The sequence below is a fragment of the Vigna unguiculata genome, chromosome 1, assembly GCF_037176805.1.
Source record: "Vigna unguiculata cultivar grain cowpea cultivar isolate G323 ecotype 2 chromosome 1, ASM3717680v1, whole genome shotgun sequence".
Classification (NCBI taxonomy): domain Eukaryota; kingdom Viridiplantae; phylum Streptophyta; class Magnoliopsida; order Fabales; family Fabaceae; genus Vigna; species Vigna unguiculata.
In genome coordinates this window covers 33,504,963-33,525,297 of record NC_140792.1, presented here as the reverse complement: position 1 = coordinate 33,525,297, position 20,335 = coordinate 33,504,963, and the positions used below count along the sequence as shown (strand labels likewise).

Here is a 20,335-nt window from a genome sequence, read left to right as displayed (position 1 = left end):
GAACCAAAATCTTCCATGATTTCTGCACAGATAAAATGAACACCAAACTAAAAGTTTAATATGGTTAAGTTGTTTTGATAAGGACTAAAATACTTGACTCACATTTCTTTCTTTCTAATAAACATTTTAATTCGATGGATTAGTTAGACCACCTGTGTTTGTATATATACATATAATTTTTACGTATAATTCATATAAAAAAAATTATATTCAATTTTAACTATATGGATTACAGAATTACGGAAACTAAGTTTGTTGTAGAAAAAATATACAATAATTTTTTAAAGTAAAATTCTCCTAACATTTACACATTGCCATTGATATATAAATATATTTCTAAGGTCATACACTATTTTCAAGAGTGTTCATTGAAATTAATTTTAAGAAGATAGATGAACCTAAAAGGTAATACAAGGGCAACAAAAAAGTTTGTTGACATTGCCAACCAATGTGTTATTGACATTTGACAATACAAGATTATCTAACTTTCCTTAATTTGGTTGTCCTTTAACTAGTTTTGCCACTATTTCAATTTCATGATTGATGACCTGTTTTTTAGATCTATATGTATGGTTTGTCCAACATGAAGAAATTTTATGGATTTAAATAATAATTAATTGTATAATTAAACACTGTTTAGTCAATACACATCAAATTACTTTATGACTTTATCTGATGTATTCCTTTTAACATAAAGAGCTACATTCTTTGACCCCATTTGATTTTAGTGGTCTGATGAGGCATCTTTCCCAACTTCATGGTAGACCCTTCATCTTTTCTTCTTCTTCTTCATCCTTTTTCCACTTTTCTTCAATATCTCTCCACTCTCTGCTACATGCCAATATCCTCACACTTCTTTTATTTTTTCAGAACTTCATATTTATTATTGACCTAACCACCATTGCAAAACAGATAAATCAAAATAAAGGTTTTACTGCATTTTACATCTATTAACTTTAAAATATTTTTGTTTGGGTGTAGAGTTAAACATACACCTTAAACAATTTTATATTATTCACACTCCAATGTTATCCTTTCCGTGCTAAGATAGTTTGTTCGTCAACCAATTGGGATACATGCTAAACATATTTCGATACTAAAGTCAGTTTAAGATTAATTGATCAAAACAGTTAATGTTATAATAAACACATAATGAAGGTACCGACAATCATACATTTAATATGTATTTATAATTTCTCCAGAGGATTTTGATTTGAGATGACCTAATTATAGTCCAATTCCCTTTAAGTTTGCTAAATGACTTTTTTATATTAATTGTGTGTTTAATTGATTTTAGCAATGACGGATTGGTTTTCTTCTCAACCATTCGATCGACTATATCCAACTCCGTACAATTTACATCGACCGATACAAATAGCATAATTTTTAATTTCACTCTATAATCAAATTAGTAGTGCGTAGGCTTTAAACATCCTTTCTATTAACATTTTTTTCTTCTATTATTAAATAAAAATACCCACTAATGATGTTCCAACTAATAGCTTGTCTCATTATCTGAAAATCTAATAATATAACTAGTGTAATTTTTTCTCTAAGTATTTTTAATTACACATTAACTAATATGATGTTACTCATCGATACAAATATTGGAGATTAGAATTAGGGTTTATAAAAAAAAAAAATACACACCAAACTATCTTTTAGATGACTTGATGTCAATTTACATTATTGATTGATATGGAACTCAAAATATTGATTGGAACACAAAATGGTATAGTAATAAAACAAAGCTAATACCAATCTTATAAGTTAATAACTAATAACTAGCATTTTGAAAGGTAGGATATTAACTTGTCTTCATAAACAATTGATCTAATCGTATTCAATAATTCAGAATGAACAAATTAATATATTTATATGCACTCATCTAATAAAAATTTCCTTTATTATGCAACATATTACTAAATCGAAAAGTGTCACATTAGATGACCAAATTTATATGCCCCAAAACTTTATGAACACTATTTAGATGCTTCACATGCAGATGACTCAGTTACCCAATCTGTGAAAAATCAAACACATGAGAATTTAATTTAGTAGGTTTATTAGGTTTAGAAACCTACCACACTTATTGAATTTGAACCCTGTTTTTACACCCCTTTTATTTTTACCAACGTTTAAGGTCTTGATTAGTTTCATCTATTTATAAATTCTGAGGACAGACAAATGTGAGTCCTATTGGGTGAGTGTTGGACCATGTTGCTTCTTTGAGCACTCCAATGCTTTATACGCAAAATTAGATAGGCAAATCCATGTCACAACAAACTAAACCTTCTATCTTACCTTTAATGTAACTTTACAATGCATAATTATTTTATTTTAAGAGACTTAAATCAGTTTATTTTATTCTTTTTTTTTTCTTATTTTTCGATATTTCATTAAATTTTAATTCAATCTTATAAAATCGACTCTAATCGATTTGAAATCTTCACACTTCTTTTATATCCATGATATGAAATATATTGAAATATATAAATAAAAGAAAATTCTATAATTGTTGATAAAGTAAATTTAATTAATTCATATTAGAAAACCGTATTAAAAAGTGAATATTTAATTTAATATTACAAAATAGAAAACAGAGAGAAAAAAAATTTAAACCTAATTATTAAAAATCAATTTATAAAATAAGATCTTCATTCACTTTATTTATATTATATTATATTATATTATATTATATTATATTATATTATATTATATTATATTATATTATATTATGAATCGGTCTTATTTTTAATAGTTTTGACTTTCACTGCCACTTATATTAGAATTTGGAAAAATGAATGTGGAATCTCCATTATTTTTTATTTAATATGTCTTGGACATTTGTATTTAATTGGATCTCCATCAGTTGTTCTAATTAGCATTCAAATTTGCAGTCAATTTGTGTATCAACCATTCCTAAAATTTCATTGGGAAATTTATTCATCTCACAAAACCTTGCCAGCTAAAGAAAACTGACCAAACCAGTTCAAAACCAATAAAAGTAGTGGTGAATTAGTCAGAGTTATTGCTTTTATTTTGAATTGAATTAATGATATACCTTTTGAGGCAAATGAAGGTTGTGTATCAAGTTTAAGGGCCTACACATGACACTACCGTGTAAGACATAAAATGATTTTACAAGTTTTAAACTTTTACATATGTAAACTTCAATCCTCAACTAAATATCTTAATTTTTACTCCTTTTATCTTCAAGCATTATTTTTATTTCATTCTAGTAATTTAATCACTTTTTAAATTACAGTAATTGGTGAAAAAATGTGGATAAATGGTGAATGAGAATAGATATGGAAAGAGAGAGAGAAGAAAGGAAAATCCAAACCAGAGTCCAGGTAAGCAAGTAGAAGGCCAAAACTAGCAGTTGCAGGAATCTTTACCTTAAAATAACGACTTTCTTTGATGCGTCTAATGTAATAAAAAAAAAAAAACATTTTTCTTGTACACACTCAAATTTCCTTGTTTGGTTTTCTTTTCTTTTCTCTCATTCCTTTCACCAACTTGGCCTTGGCCTTGGCCTTTCATGTCATCATACTTTCATTTTCTTCGTCGTCATAATTCATCCATACCCTTCTCTCTGCAACTCTCAATTCTTGCAAATCTCAAAAGGCTATAAAGAAAAAAGTTAGAGAGAGAGAGAGAGAGAAGGCCACTCTCTCACAGGCACTGCAATAATTCACTTTTCTTTCCAACAAGTCTCTTCTTCTCTCTCTTTATTGCCAGCTCAAAACCTTGTCCTCCCCCATACCTTGTTTCTTCTTATCTCTCTCACACACACTAACCAAACCATCATCACGCATTGAGATCTCAGGTACGTCCATTTCCTCTCATCACTCACTCTTTCTCTTCTTATACCATCTTATCTCAGAATGCTCTTTCTCATGCTTTTTTTCTCATTCAGTGTCTTGGCTGCTGCTGATCTGGCTCGGCCCCATATTCTGGTAACTTTGATCGCTTCTTCTTCTTTTTGCCTTTTGTTTTGGTGATCACTCAGGTTTTTGATCTGTTGGGCACCCTCCCTTTTACACTTTTTAGCTCTTTGATCATCCATCTGATTCTTCTTTTGGTGATCTCACCACTTCTCTGTCCATCTGTTTTGTTCATGTGCATTGCTTCTTGTTCTGTTAATCAAGCTTTCATCAACTGTTGTCTTTTTTGTTTTAGATTTTAATTGAACTGATAAATGGCTAAATGAGCACTAGATCTTAGTAATCAACTCTGTGGCAACAAATCAAGTTGATCCCCTACATTATGATCCAAAATTCGTCATTCGTTTCGGCTTAGTTGCAGTGTTTTCTATTTAATTGTCAGCTCAGAATCAGATCAAGTGTGTGGTCAAAATCTCTTGATCTTTAGTAAAAACTATTAAGTGAACAACTCTTATCCGGTGCATAGCTATGGCGATCATGAACTATTTTTCTGATCTTAGATAGCTTGGATTTCAGATACTGAAATTCGGAATGCTGAATCTATTTGGTTATTAATGACTCGGACTTGATTTGAAACACGTTATATGAAGGAGCAAGCGGTGAAAGAGCAATATATTGGCTGAACTCTTTGCAGCAATTCACATGTAGAGTGCTTCAATCTTATAGTGCTGTTGCCATTTTGCAGTATCTAATTGGAGTGGTGAACAATTTGCAATGTGACAGGATCAGTTGTTGCCCTACTATTATACAGAAGTAATCTTGTGTTGGGATGATAATTGATAGACAGAGGCCTTGTTCGATCTATTTGCCTGTTTGTTCAACAGTTAAACTTCAGTACTTTCCAATTTTATAAATCCATTTAGTGTTGAAAAACGTGCACATACACAGTGTGACAAGGGATTTAATCAATAAACAGCGGATATTTTATCTCACTGAGAAGGGCTGTGCTAGAAGATCTTCTGGAGAATGCAAAGTGGAAGGAGAAATTCATATTTCTCCTGTAATTGTGAGAGAATATTACTGAAGAATTGGAACAAGATATCTTGTGCATTGAGAGCATTAGCATTCAGATTCATTGTATAGGCTTGAGTCTAACCAGACCATGTAATCATAGTAATTTGGAAATTGTATACTGCATGATACTAAATAGAATGTCAGGTCAAAGCCTTATATGATGGTAGTCCTGAAGTAGGCTAGCTCACAAATTTTATACCATAGATTCAGTGCATGTATAGTAATGCAACCTTAATTTGATAGGACTGAAATGTATGTTCCAGCCACTATACGTAAGTGTTTGAGTTGTGGATATGACTTTTCGAGTTATACCTCTAATTAAGTAGTTAGTTTTGCTTTATTCTGATATACAGCACAATGGCACTGCTAAGTATATCCAATCAAACTTTACGTTCTGTTCTGTTAGCTGCTCCCATTTTGGTGGAATCAAATTATACTATTTCTTAACACCATGTTCCTTCTACTTTTAGAGTCACCAAACATAGAATACAACAACCCTCTATTCTGTTCTAGTGCCTGCTAAATGCCACTGAAATTGTTGCTGCTGCTGTTCTCTGTGCTTGATAGTGATACAATACTTAATTTTGTCTGCTAAATCATTCTTAACTCGGTTTCCTCTGATGCAGTGGTTACTTTGAAATTTGCAGGTGTTAGCTGAAAAGACAGTATTTTAGAAGGAATTTTCAGCCATGTCTAGTGCTACGAAAGTGTTGGATCCAGCATTCCAGGGAGTTGGTCAAAAAGTGTATCCTTAAATAGAGGGGTGAATTCTCAAAGAAATCATGATAAATAGATATTTTTTTCATTTAAATATTCAATAAGAATTAAGTAAAAGAGCTACAAAAAGTTTAATAATAAAGAAAGGAAAATAGTGCTAAGAGAATGACCAAGCATTTTGATCTGATTTTCTGTATAATCATTGCTGTTCAGGTTATATTGTTATATAGTGAATGTATTATCTACTTGAGGGGTTTTAGACTTAACCTTTTCGTAGAGGAACTGAAATATGGAGGATTGAGAATTTTCAGCCAGTTCCATTGCCCAGATCTGAATATGGGAAATTCTACATGGGAGATTCTTACATCATCTTGCAGGTGCAAGCTGTATCCAATATTATTATCTCCTACATTTTCATACATTACTAAAAATTATGACTCTGGTGATCCTAGAAATTGAATGTTGTGGAAACAGTTAAGATTTTTTGTTTTAAGCAGTCATAACATAATCCCTTAAATTGCCTTTTAGTTCTTAGGAGATTGAAACATATACTATGCTAAGTCTTTCAACTCTAGATCAAAGCACATGCGCAGAGAAAGTAGCTGCTATCCACATAGGCCTAAAAATGGTGACTGATATCAACTTCAAAATTTGGGTATTCATTTTACGTTTATTTGCAGACAACACAAGGCAAAGGAGGGGCTTATCTTTATGATATTCACTTCTGGATTGGAAAGGATACAAGTCAGGTACGTTTGGACTTTCTCCCTGCCCTACTTTAAACTCTCTTATTCCATTCTGCTTCTCTTCATAGAACAAAGAGGTGACTAAAATATTGGAACTTGTAATGTTATGTTTTGTAAGAAAAGATATTGTTTCAAGTTTTGTGATTATGTTTCCTTCCAGTTTTATTTTTTATTTTTTTCTTTCTGGTTCTAAAGTAGATTCATATGTGATGGTTCACACTATGGAAGATCTTGAACCAATATATTTTGACAATAGAATAATCTCTATTGACATGATGATTTTCCTTATAGGATGAGGCTGGAACAGCAGCCATTAAAACTATTGAACTTGATGCATCTCTTGGAGGACGTGCAGTGCAACACAGGGAAATTCAAGGGCATGAATCAGACAAGTTTTTGTCATACTTTAAGCCGTGTATAATACCATTAGAGGGTGGTGTCGCATCTGGATTTAAAAAACCCGAAGAAGAGGAGTTTGAAACTCGTTTGTATGTATGCAGAGGAAAACGAGTTGTCAGAATAAAGCAGGCACAGTTTTCTTTATTCGTGTACTTCATAAATTCAGTGCACACATTCGTTGATTAAAAATGTCTCACAAGTTTTCCTTATGCAGGTCCCTTTCGCACGGTCTTCGCTGAATCATGACGATGTGTTCATCCTAGATACTCAGAATAAAATTTATCAATTCAATGGTGCAAACTCCAATATCCAGGAAAGAGCCAAGGCTCTGGAAGTTATTCAGTTGTTGAAGGAAAAGTATCATGAAGGAAAATGCGATGTTGCAATTGTTGGTAAGGGCAGCACTCACATGTTTTCGTATCACATGCTGAGAATGTTAGCAAAGGCACTCTATCTCTGAAAATATGATTTACTTCACTTGTGTATTTCATACGAGCAAGACACTACAATTTATAGGACTTACATTTGGCTTCTCATCTGCAAGCCATAATGTCTCCAATTATTATAAAAACATAACACTAATCACCATTAACATCCAAAACATAACATCCACTCGTATCACAGTACCTTCTTCTTGTTTCATCTCTAATTTGCTTAGAAGATTTCTAAGCCATACCGCATGACATACACACCATGATGCTGCAACATACTCGGCTTCACACGTTGACAATGTTACTATGGGTTGCTTCTTTGAAAGCCAAGTGACGCTGTGTGGCCCATGAAAAATACATACCCGGATGTGCTTTTCCGGTCGTCTACATCTCCGCATCAATCACTATCTGAGTACCCTACTAGTTCGTAGTTGTCCGACTTAGTATAGTATAGTTCGAGTGATATCGTTCCTCGAATATACCTTATTATTCGCTTCAAAACCTTCCAATGACTGTAGCTCGGCTCCTCCATATACCGACTTACTATTCCAACACTTAGTAGTAAGTCTGGCCTTGTACTCGTCAGATAGCGAAGGCTTCCAACCAAGCTTCGGTACTTACTGGCATCAATTCGGTCTCCTCCATCAAACTTCGACAGTTTTGTACCCGGTTCCATTGGGGTCGAAATCGGGTTGTAGTTTGTCATCTTGAACTTGTTCAAGATCTCCTCGGCATACCTTTCTTGGGACACAAAAATGCCTTTCTCACCCTGTTTGACTTCCAAGCCGAGGAAGTACTCCATCAATCCCATGTCTGTCATCTCAAACTCCTTTGTCATTATGTCCTTGAATTCTTGAATCATCTCAGCATAGTTCCCCATGAATATAAGGTCATCTACATAAAGAGCAACAAACATTACATCACCTTTACTTTTCTTTATGTACAGAGCATGTTCATATGGACATTGCTCATATCCTTTCTTCTTGAAGTACTTGTCAATGCAGTAATTCCATGCCCGAGGAGCTTGCTTCAACCCATAAAGAGCTTTCTTCAATCTTAGTACTTTCTTCTCTTCTCCTCTTCTCATGTATCCCAGTGGTTGTTCAACATAAACTTCTTCCTCCAGGATTCCATTCAGAAACGCTGACTTCACGTCCATCTGATAGATCGACCATTTATGCTGAGCTGCCATTGAAATTAGCAGTTGAACCGTCTCCATTCTAGTGACTGGCGCAAACACCTCAGCATAGTCAATTCCCTCCTTTTGTTTATAGCCCTTATCAACAAGTCGGGCTTTGTAACGCTCTATTTCACCTTGAGCATTCATCTTCTTCTTGTATACGCATTTCACACCAATGGGCCGAGCTCCTGTTGGGGGATTGGACAACTCCCATGTGTTATTGCGCTCAATTGCATCGATCTCCTCATCCATTGCAAGTCTCCAATTCTTATCTTGCACTGCCTCCTCAAAGGTTATGTTCTCAGAACCTGCCAGAAGACAAACAACATGTACCTGTTCAGTAGACTCATACAATTCTTGTATTGTTCGTATTCAGGGTCGTCGGGGTTCATCTTCATCGTCAGTGGTTTCAAAATTTTCTGTAGCCGGTGGTATAGCAATTGACAAACTAGTATCTCCACTCATCTCTTCAACTGAGTTGTTCCAACTCCACTCATTGGCTTCATCTACTCGAACATCACGACTTACTATCACTTTTTGGTTTATTGGATCTAACAATTTGTAGGCTTTTGTCATCTCATCATACCCAATAAACACATACTTCTTGCACCTATCCTCGAGTTTCGTTCTTTGTTGACTTGGTACATGGGCATATGCTACATTGCCAAACACCTTGAGATGAGACACACTCGGCTTTTGTCCACTCCATACTTCTTGCGGTGTCTTTTCATTCAACCTTGCATGTGGACACCTATTTTGTATATAAATGGCACAATGTACGGCTTCTGCCCAAAACTCCTTTGGCATATTCTTACTCTTCATCATGGACCGAACCATATCAAGAATAGTTCGGTTTTTCCTCTCAGCTACACCATTCTGTTGTGGTGAGTATGAGGCTGTTAAAAATCTTCTTATGCCGTGCTCCTCACAATACTTCATGAACTCTGTTGATGTGAACTCACCTCCCCTATCAGACCGAACAGCCTTAATGTGTTTGTCTGTCTCCTTCTCCACCATCACTCTAAACTTCTTGAACACCTTGAACACCTCAGACTTTTCCTTCAAGAAGTATACCCATGTCTTTCGTGAAAAATCATCTACAAAAGAAATAAAGTATCTCTTACCACTGAAGGATTCAGGAGTAATTGGTCCACACACGTCAGTATGAATTAGGCCCAGTTGTTCCTTTGCTTGGTACTTGGCATTTCTCGAAAACGAAGTCCTCGACTGTTTGTCGAGTATACATTCTTCACACAATTTACTTTTGAACTCCATGCTTGGCAGTCCATGCACCATACCTTTTTTCACTAGTTCCATCAGCCCATCAAAATGTAAGTGACCAAACCGGAAGTGCCACATCATTGTCTCATCCTGGACATCAAGTTTCAAACACTTCTCTTGTATGATCTTTAATTCCAACTTATACATCCGGTTTTTCTTCATCTCTACGCAAGCAATCAAACGTCCAAATTTGTCCTTCAAGTCTAGTACTCGATCTTTCATTGGAACCGAGTAACCCTTTTCCATCAGCTGTCCCATGCTCAAAATGTTACTTTTGAGATTAGGTACATAGTACACATCTCGAATTTCCCAACTCGACCATCCTTCTGCAAGTACCATATCGTTCCTCGACCTTTTACCGCAACCTTTGAATCATCTCCAAAAAACACATCTCCAGCTTCTACTTTAGCTAAGTCTTTGAAGAAGTGCTCATCTCCGCACATGTGGTTGCTTGCTCCTGTGTCAAGGTACCACATCGAGTTGGTTGAACTGCTTTGTTGTCTTGTCGAGTTGTTCAATTGCATATCCTCGGCTATTGACATCATCAACAACCCTCCATTCTCTTCAACATCTTCTGTTAGAAAATTGGTCGTCACTTCCTTCTTACTTTTAGATCGACACTCTTTTGCAAAGTGTCCAACTTAATCACAATTGTAACACCTATCCGAGTTACAATCCTTTGCATAGTGACCGTACTTGCCACATTTGTAGCACTCAACTTTTGAGTTGCTCACCCGACCTCCTCTCCACGAACCGCGTCCTCTTCCGCGCCAGTTTTGGTTGCTGGTATGTTCTCTCTCTACTTCCTGTCCGCCTCGACCTCGGCCATTGCGACCGTTTCCTCTACCTCCCCGGCCTCTTGCTCTGCTTTGAGTGTTCTGAGTATAAAACGCCTTTTTCTCCTGGAAATTTGTCTTTGCTTGGAGTGCTTGGTCAAAGTAGTCTTCCTTCGTCTTTCTTCTTCTTTGTTCATACGCTTCTAGGGACCCAACAAGCTCCTCCACCATGAGCTTTGAGAGGTCTTTGGATTCCTCTATAGCACACACAATGTTGTCGAAGTCAATTGTCAATGACCTCAAAATTTTCTCCACAACTTGCCAAGTTGGTTTGCCACAGTCTCCACCCGAGATATGAACTCGGTTACCCCTTCGTTCTCCTTCATCAGCAACCTCTCAAACTCTCCTCTGAGAGCTTGAAGACGAACCTGTTTCACACGGTCATCTCCTTTATATGTTTTCTCCAAGATCTCCCACGCCTCTTTTGGAGTCGTAGCGTTTGCTAACTTCTCAAGGCCTACATCATCCACAGCTCGGTACAATGCATACATAGCTTTCCTATCTTTGACTCGTGCTTTTTTCAACGCAGCAATCTGGGCAACTGTTTGTTCATCAAAATCTTCTGGCTCTTCGAAGCCACCTTGAACTACATCCCACACGTCTTGGGATCCGAGGTAAGCCTTCATTTGCATGCTCCACTTATCATAGTCGGATTTTTGTGTCAGCTGGGGTAAGGACATTGTTGGCCATCACTCACACTTTTTCACTCTCAGACACTCAGGCTAACTGGCTCTTGATACCACTTTGTTAGCAAAGGCACTCTATCTCTGAAAATATGATTTACTTCACTTGTGTATTTCATATGAGCAAGACACTACAATTTATAGGACTTACATTTGGCTTTTCATCTGCAAGCCATAATGTCTCCAATTATTATAAAAACATAACACTAATCACCATTAACATCCAAAACATAACACATAAAACTTTTGACTTTTCATCTCCTAAAACATCACAAATGTAACCACTCATAAAGTCTGCTCAATAACTCCTAATTTAAGTTTATCCTAACAGAGAAGCCTACCATGTGGTTTTGAATACTTGTTCTTCAAGTGAGTATTTTCATTTTGTTTGTGACTGTAAGATGTATACCACATTGCAGATGATGGCAAGCTGGATACTGAGTCAGACTCAGGTGAATTTTGGGTTCTATTTGGTGGTTTTGCTCCCATTGGGAAGAAGGTAATTAGTGAGGATGATATTGTCCCAGAGGCCATTCCTGCTCAACTTTATAGGTATCAGTTCATTAACCTTCCTGATTGCAATTCAATAAAATAAGTAGAAAACTGAGTATTATACATACATTTTAATTATTTTAAGCTAAATATTTTTTAACCTTAATCTTCCTTGTTTCAACCTTTTCTTTTCCACAATACTTTTAGCAGTATAGATGTTTCCCTTTTAGTTCATGTTTTATGGTATGTGCACAGTTTCTTGATCTGGAGGATGTGACCTTGTGTTTGTAGTATTGCTGATGGTGAGGTGAAGCCTGTAGAAGGTGAACTTTCAAAATCACTGTTGGAGAACTACAAATGCTATCTATTGGACTGTGGTGCTGAGGTATTTGTCTGGGTTGGCCGGGTAACACAAGTTGAAGAAAGAAAAGCAGCATGTCAAGCAGCTGAGGTAATGCCATTGCAGAAATCATTTCTTCATATGTTGGATTGAAGTGGAGTCATTAAATTTACTAATATATTCAGGAGTTTGTTGCAAGTCAAAAAAGGCCAAAATCTACAAGGATTACCAGAATTATTCAAGGGTATGAAACACATTCATTTAAGTCCAACTTTGATTCTTGGCCATCAGGGTCTGCTACTACCAGTGCTGATGAAGGAAGAGGAAAAGTTGCAGGTGAATATTATTTCTTCACACTTATAATTTGGCTTGGCCTTTTCTCCAATCATTCGTGCTGACTATGAAAGGTGTTGTTTGCACTGTCAGCTATGTTGAAGCAACAAGGTATGGGTGTGAAAGGGGCGGCAAAAAGTACCCCAGTTGTTGAAGAAATTCCACCTTTGCTTGAAGGAGGTGGAAAGATAGAGGTGATTTGATAATTTGTTTTAGTTAGTTTCCGTGGATAATTAAACTAATGTCAGTGCACATGTAATATTGTTTAATGTTTCCAGGTATGGCAAATCAATGGAAGTGCCAAGACTCCATTACCTAAGGAAGATATTGGTAAATTCTATAGTGGAGATTGTTACATAGTGCTCTACACTTATCACTCTAGCGAGAGGAAGGAAGACTACTATTTGTGCAGTTGGTTTGGAAAAGACAGTGTTGAGGTAATTCAATTGCTCTAAATTTGAGCTATAAATGTAGTGATACTTATAATAATTTGTTTGCTTTAACTAGTGCTTACCTGTTGTTAAGACTGGTCTAGAATGTACTGTTGTTTTCCATCTCCAAAACAAGTGATATAACCATGTTTCTTTTTGTCGGCAAGAACATGATATAACAATGTGACTTGGTTATGTCCCATTTTTCAGGAGGACCAAAGGATGGCTATTCGATTGGCTAATACAATGTTCAACTCATTAAAGGGTAGACCTGTTCAGGTACCCTTAATGTGAATACCATGTCAGGGATGTTGCCTGGAAAATGTGTTTAACTGTTAAAGTTTCTTGCAGGGTCGCATATTTGATGGAAAAGAACCACCACAGTTTATTGCTCTTTTCCAACCAATGGTGGTCCTCAAGGTAGCATTTGCCACATCCAATGTTAATTTTATCGACAAATATAGATAGTGTGAGGTTAATTAGTTTAACTTGTGTCTGATTCAGGGAGGCGTGAGCTCTGGTTACAAAAAATTTATAGCAGATAAAGGCTTGCCAGATGAGACATACACAGCAGACAGTATTGCACTTATTCGAATTTCAGGAACATCTCCTCATAATAATAAAGTGGTGCAAGTAGATGCAGTATGTCCCCATAAAAAATATTCACTTTTGTTCCACTGTAGTTATGTTGGTAGATCTTCTCTTCTCTACTAGCTGATCGTAATTATGGTATTCTTGTTCAGATTGCAGCCTCGTTGAATTCTACCGAATGTTTTGTTTTGCAATCTGGTTCAGCTGTTTTCACTTGGCATGGGAATCAATGTTCCCTTGAGCAGCAGCAGCTTGCAACAAAAGTTGCTGAATTTTTAAAGGTAAACGTTAACATTTTTTAAGGGTATTAGCTCAAAGTTGTGTTTGTTCCACTGCATTATTCAAGTACCATCATATGAAGTTAAACCGTAACCAACTTGTTCAGTCTCATATTATGATTCAAACAGAGTTTCTAGTTTCTGGCAACTAGGATAGATTTACTTATCACGGAAGAAGCTCAATTCTTCTACACAAGAAAGCAAATTTTTGGCAATGGCTTTCATATTTCTTTTTGCTAACCGTTAGTTACTTCAAGATAATGTAATTCAAATGATCTTTGGATGACTATAATCTTGAGTTTATACCCTAATGCCTCACTTGTAACGGGATAACATGTGCCTATGCGTTTGCCATTTCTTTTTCATCTGTAAACTTATGATTTCAGTTATTTGTTAACATATTGCACATCCATCTCCAGCCAGGAGTTTCCCTAAAGCTTGCTAAAGAAGGAACAGAAACCTCAGCTTTCTGGTTTGCAGTTGGGGGAAAGCAAAGTTATACCAGCAAAAAGGCCACTAATGACATTGTCCGAGACGCACATTTGTTCACTTTCTCTTTCAATAGAGGTACACCTATTTTCAAACAGTGTTTGTATAAATTTTTCTTCAAATATCATATTTAGTTACAGATATTTGAATGTTCCGACCAACCACTAATTTTGTATACTTCCTTGCAACATGGCTGTACCAGGAAAATTGCAGGTAAGTTTGTGACTGCAACCTCATTATGTGAACTTTCACACTACTGCTAGGAAAATTGGAGTTTTTTACTGAGTTTTTTCTGTTCTGCTCTCTGTTGTGTCTTTAAAATAAATTGATGTGATACTTGAAAAAACTTTTTAATATATTCTAAAATATCAAAATCAGCATCCATTAACATAGTTTGAAGACACAACAGAAGAACAACACACAAAAATCCAGCAGAAAATCCAAATTAGGAAGATTGTAGGCAGTGAGTAAGTAACTTGGGAGTTCTCTATCTCTTCTAAATTGTTTTTTTTATATTGCACTCTTCAGGTGGAGGAGATTTACAACTTTTCCCAAGAGGATTTGTTAACAGAGGATATCCTCATACTTGACACGCACGCCGAAGTTTTCGTTTGGATTGGTCAGTGTGTAGATCCAAAAGAAAAGCAAAATGCATTTGAAATAGCCCAGGTAAACATGTTCAATTAATTATTATTTTCACTTCCCATATTTCCTTTTACTTGATGTATAATACTATAAATTTTGCTTCAGAAATACATAGATAAGGCTGCATCTCTGGATGGACTATCACCTCAAGTTCCACTATATAAAGTAACAGAAGGGAATGAACCGTGCTTCTTCACTGCATATTTTTCTTGGGATCATGCAAAAGCTTTGGTATGTGTTAAAACATCAGAGAAATAAGGTTGTTGTACAGTACAGATTCTATCTTTAAAAATAACCCTGGAAGCTCAGATTATAGGTATAAAAACAGCTTCTCCAATGTATGGACCAGATCTACTGAGTACTATTAGTGTGTTTACACATACGAAGTGTATAAGATGTATAAGTGAGTTCTAAATTTACTATAAGGTTTTGGAGAAGACTAAATTCTAAATTATGGTCACCATTTCCTGAATAATTTTTCTTAATACAGAAAACAAAGTTAAAAATGGCGACATTTTTGTAATCATTGGTGAATATTAGTAAGAGAAACAAAAAGCATTACCTTTAACCAAACAAGCACTTGATTTATTCATCATCTTCCTGATGAAATTGCAGGTTCCAGGGAACTCCTTCCAGAAAAAGGTGACATTACTCTTTGGGATTGGCCATGCTGTAGAGGTATAAACTTGACTTCAAGTTTTCAGGAGAACATTGTTGCAGTTGCACCATGAAAAATCAGACAGTTTTTTTTCCCTTATTTTTAACATTAAAAAACAGTTAGAACTGAACTTGTATCATTAACAATGTCTTACTTGGATCCAATAAACGAGATTCTTGTTCATGTATGATTCTTATTTCTTTGTAAAACCAGTCTTTTCAAGTTCAGGGTCTTCGGCTGTTACAAACAAAATCTATATAACATCTAATTCTATTTGATTAAAAGACTCCTAAATTCTTACTTTTCTACATTTTTTTTTTCTTTCAACCCATTACCAACAAACCTGTGCAGACGCAACGTTGTTGGTGTTAGGTTTAATATCTGAATTTATGACTGCAGGCATTAGTTTCTTGTTGCTTGTGCATTTAAATGCTTAACTGTGCTACACTATATCTACTTACAGGAAAAGTCTAATGGGTCCAGTCAAGGGGGACCAAGACAAAGAGCAGAAGCTTTGGCTGCCTTAAATAGCGCATTTAAATCATCTCCTGAGGCAGCAGCTAGTGCGGTACACCAACTTGTTTTTTATGATTCACTATATGTTTTTCTTTACTTTTGCTTTCAACGAACTTAAGGTTATACAAACTATGGATTTGGTTTTGCTCCCCTTGCCTTTTTTTGTTGTCACTAATGTTTTGGTAACATTCTAAAGAAAAGAAAGAACTTGGTGCTTCTTTCTAAACTTTATCTAATCTGAATTGCACAGGATAAGTTAAACGGGCTAAATCAAGGAGGGCCAAGACAAAGGGCTGAAGCTTTAGCAGCCTTAAACTCTGCATTCAATTCATCATCTGGAGCAAAAATTTATACACCTAGATCTTCTGGAAGAAGTCAGGGATCACAGAGGGCAGCAGCAGTAGCTGCTCTTTCTTCAGTTCTCACTGCTGAAAAGAAGAAAACTTCACCTGAAACTTCTCCTGTGGCAAGCACCAGTCCTGTTGTGGAAAATACCAACTTTGGTGAGAAACCTAGCTCAATTCCAGATACTAAAAGTGAGAGTGCCCCTTCTGAAACGGATGTCGTTGAAGAAGTTGTTCCTGAAGTCAAGGAGACACAAGAACCAGCCACTGAAACTGGCACAAACGGGGATTCAGAACCAAAACAAGAAAATGTGGATAATGGAGGAAATGACAGTGAAAATAATCAAAATGTCTTCACTTATGAGCAACTAAAGACTAAATCTGGTAGTGTTGTGTCTGGAATTGATCTTAAACGGAGAGAGGTTAGTCTCGGTTTTCATATCATTAATTTTCTTAATATGCTTTTACTAGTATGAAATGAGACAATCATAAAGTTAATAGTACCCTAATATTATTAACTTTTCTATTATAATTGGCAATCTTATTTGTTGGAAGTCTCACATCGCCTAGAGATAAGGCAAATTCACAATATATATATATATATATGTGAGGTTGCAAACCTCACCTTCCAAGCCGGTTTTGTATATATTTTGAATTTCTTGACCAACATCCTTAGCTTTTTCCTATGTTAAATGCTTTGGCAAGATGTTAACATTTTCCTTTTCCGCTTAATGTTTCTTAGGCATATCTGTCAGACAAGGAGTTTGAAACTGTATTTGGAATGAGCAAAGAGGCATTCACTAAGTTACCAAGATGGAAGCAAGACATGCTGAAAAGGAAAGTGGATCTGTTCTAGACTCAGATACAATGAGCAACATACATGCTGCTATTGCATGCTAATATATATATAAATATCTTGAAATGCTCTTATCTGTTGGGTAGTGTGGTTTTTTTATGCATAGAACTTTGATTTTTGCCCATAATGGACGTAGCTATATATATGGTTAGTGTCCAAGTTTGAATGTGGCGCTGCCTTGGAGAGTGAGTTTTAGTTTTCTCCTTTGAAATTGAGCATGCCTCTTCTTCTTCTTCCTCATATAGTGTTCACATATTATTGTAGCAATAAACACAGTGGACAGATTCTATTCTTTTATTCTGTCAAGTTTGTATTTCAAAAAATTTGGCTTTTTGGTTTCTTTTGCCTTGTTGCTATTGGTTAGGGAGGCTGGTGTATATGTATTGCATCTTATACTGAATCTCAATATAAAGAATTGAAATTTGTTTGTTTGTTATCTGTGACTGTCATGATATATGAAGAATTTTGTACATGTGCTGCTGCTTGTCTTCTTCTTTCACAATGGACAACAGGATTTGGATGTTTTCTTGCAGTTTATGGATGGATTAAGAATTTGGTTCAGGTACAAATAGATTGAACTCTATGAATCAATGATAGTTTTTTTTCATTATCACTTTTAAGGACATTAAAAAAACAACTAAGCAAGTTTGTTCATAAGTTTATAAATTAATAACTAAAAGATCTCTCCTATTAGTGCTCTTTTTTTTCTAGAATATTACTTTTAACTTGTGTTAATTTTAATTTTTGAATAAATTTTATTTTTTTTCTCTTAGGTATACTTATATTTATAGATAATTTTATGAAATCAAATCATAGATACTTAGAGTTACCGATTTTTTCAATGGAAAATAAAGATATTTTCTACATAAATGAAATTAAAATCTATTTCTTTGTATAATACTTAATCTCTTATACTATCTGGTCCTATATTATAAATATAAATTCCATATTGATTCTTGAATGAGAGCAACACATATTTTATCCAAAAAAAAAAAGTTTTTCTTATATAAAAGTACATTTGAGGAGTTACAATTATTAATCTACATGTTTTACCTGAAGCTCAAGTTTTAATTGTTTTACCTTAAGCTCAAGTCTATATTTATTTTCTTATATTTTTTAAAGAAACATAAATCTAAAATATTGTTTACTAAATGTTTGAAAAATTCGTCTTACCTTTCTAATAAGCAATACACTCAATGAAATTATTGCTCAATTATGCATATTTACAAGATATAATAACATCATATCGGATTAAAAAACAATATCAATATATGTACGTATTTCTTAAAAAAAATATATATAATGACAGTATAATTAAATACTATCAAATACTTTTCAATTAGTATAAAGTTCATGAATTTTATGTGCATTTAATTCTGGTAAACGTATTTGTTTAATTTTACAAACCTTCACATAGTAATTCCCTTAATTAGAAACCTTTCTGCAACAAAAAATAAGCAGTGGGAATGGTGAAGCATTGATGCTTCTCATAATGTTCCTAAAACTTTGAAAGCTAAAAAGGGGTTTGGTTTTCGATATCAACATCGATCACAAGTTATGCAGAAAAGGGATCCAAATGTTGATGTTGTTCATGATCAATAAATACAGAGTCAGTATCATTCTTAAATTGTTGAGAAGGAAGTGGGTGTGAAATTGCAGGTTCTGCTCTTCCAAACACATCTTTAATTACCATTAATGTTCTTGGAATGCTTACTTCCAAAGTAGGTGGTCGTTTCTCCATATATTTTTAACATTTATTATATGAAAATCTTTGAGTTTACCATGTGTTTTAATGAGAATTTTAGGGACCAATATTTGTTCTCTAAGATTGTGTTAAATTATGAAGATTGATTTTACGGAGGGAGAGATGATGTATTCGAGTGAATTAGAAAATGAATATTGTGTTATTCACTTTAAGAAATTTATAGGTGAAAATGAATGAATTTGTAAAAGTTTGTGATTGATTTCATGGATGGGGTAGATTAAACATTAAATTTAATGGAAAGAAAAGTAATATTATCAAATTATCTTTAAATTTACAAATAATTTAAATTATAATTAGATGAGTTAATTTTAGAAAGCATATTAAAATGAATAAATTAAATAACATATTTTAATAAAAAATTATTTATAAAAAATTTTAATAAAAAAGTTTAAAATTAATAATTATTTTTTAAACTATTTTTATAATAATATTGAAATTTTCGGTATCAATTATTCTGGTAAACATAATTTTAAAAATCATATTTTTACATTATTATCTTAATTAAACTAAAAAATATCTTCAAATCATGACATACAGAAATAATTGAAAAATAGAAAAATATTCTCGTCTTTCCTTTCTCTCCCTTCAAATATGATTAAGTGAACAATTACATCATCTACAAATAATTTCTCTCACTCTCCTAATATGTCCAAATGAACATAACATAAAATTGGTTGCTATCGAAAATTTTTCTTATATCGTTTAATTTGAAACAAAAAATGTATAAACCCTAAAAAAATGTAACTTTTTAATATATATATATATATATATATATATATATATATATATATATATATATATATATATATATATATTATATTGTATGTCCATACACGCAATAGTACATAAATGAGAAATAGTAATTGAATTTAATAACAAAATATTGCCATCACTATAACTGTTGGTGGCTAAATTTTTTCTCGTTTAATAATCAATTTTTAGTTACATAAAATAAGTGACTAAATTAGTCACTATATATTATTTTTTATTTTTATATTAATATATTATAAGAAATATTTAAATATATATGTAAAACTATTCAGTACAGAATTATTAATATTTATATATTTAAATATAAAAAAATATTATAGTTATGTATTATTATAAATATAATATATTATTTATAATACATTATTTTAATAATATATTAATATTACTATTATGTTATATTATATTATACATTAAAATATGTTATTATATATAATTTTTGCAACCACGATTTATGAGAAGAAAAAAAGTTCAATGTGGGTTTTAAGAATATTTTTTCATAAGGATCAAGCTTAAATTCACTACTGATAGAAAATGTGCAATTATAGTCCATAAAAATTTAATCATGTACCTTATATTTTAAGTTTTTTTA

The 20,335-nt window shown here is 33.8% G+C and overlaps 1 protein-coding gene across 1 annotated transcript; it reads left to right on the top strand.

The window, feature by feature from the left end:
- Positions 1 to 3,525: 3,525 nt before the first annotated feature.
- On the top strand, positions 3,526 to 17,646 carry LOC114184899 (villin-2-like). The gene is made up of 24 exons (XM_028072290.2): positions 3,526 to 3,832; positions 3,923 to 3,962; positions 5,612 to 5,709; positions 5,959 to 6,058; positions 6,362 to 6,430; positions 6,719 to 6,955; positions 7,041 to 7,218; positions 11,657 to 11,789; positions 12,021 to 12,180; positions 12,255 to 12,405; positions 12,496 to 12,596; positions 12,681 to 12,839; positions 13,044 to 13,112; positions 13,185 to 13,253; positions 13,338 to 13,475; positions 13,577 to 13,705; positions 14,122 to 14,269; positions 14,394 to 14,404; positions 14,720 to 14,860; positions 14,942 to 15,067; positions 15,452 to 15,514; positions 15,958 to 16,062; positions 16,261 to 16,776; positions 17,097 to 17,646. Exons 3-24 carry the CDS (start codon positions 5,654 to 5,656, stop codon positions 17,208 to 17,210), a joined length of 2,973 nt encoding a protein of 990 aa, XP_027928091.2. The 5' UTR covers positions 3,526 to 3,832; positions 3,923 to 3,962; positions 5,612 to 5,653; the 3' UTR covers positions 17,211 to 17,646.
- The last annotated feature ends 2,689 nt before the right edge of the window (positions 17,647 to 20,335 follow it).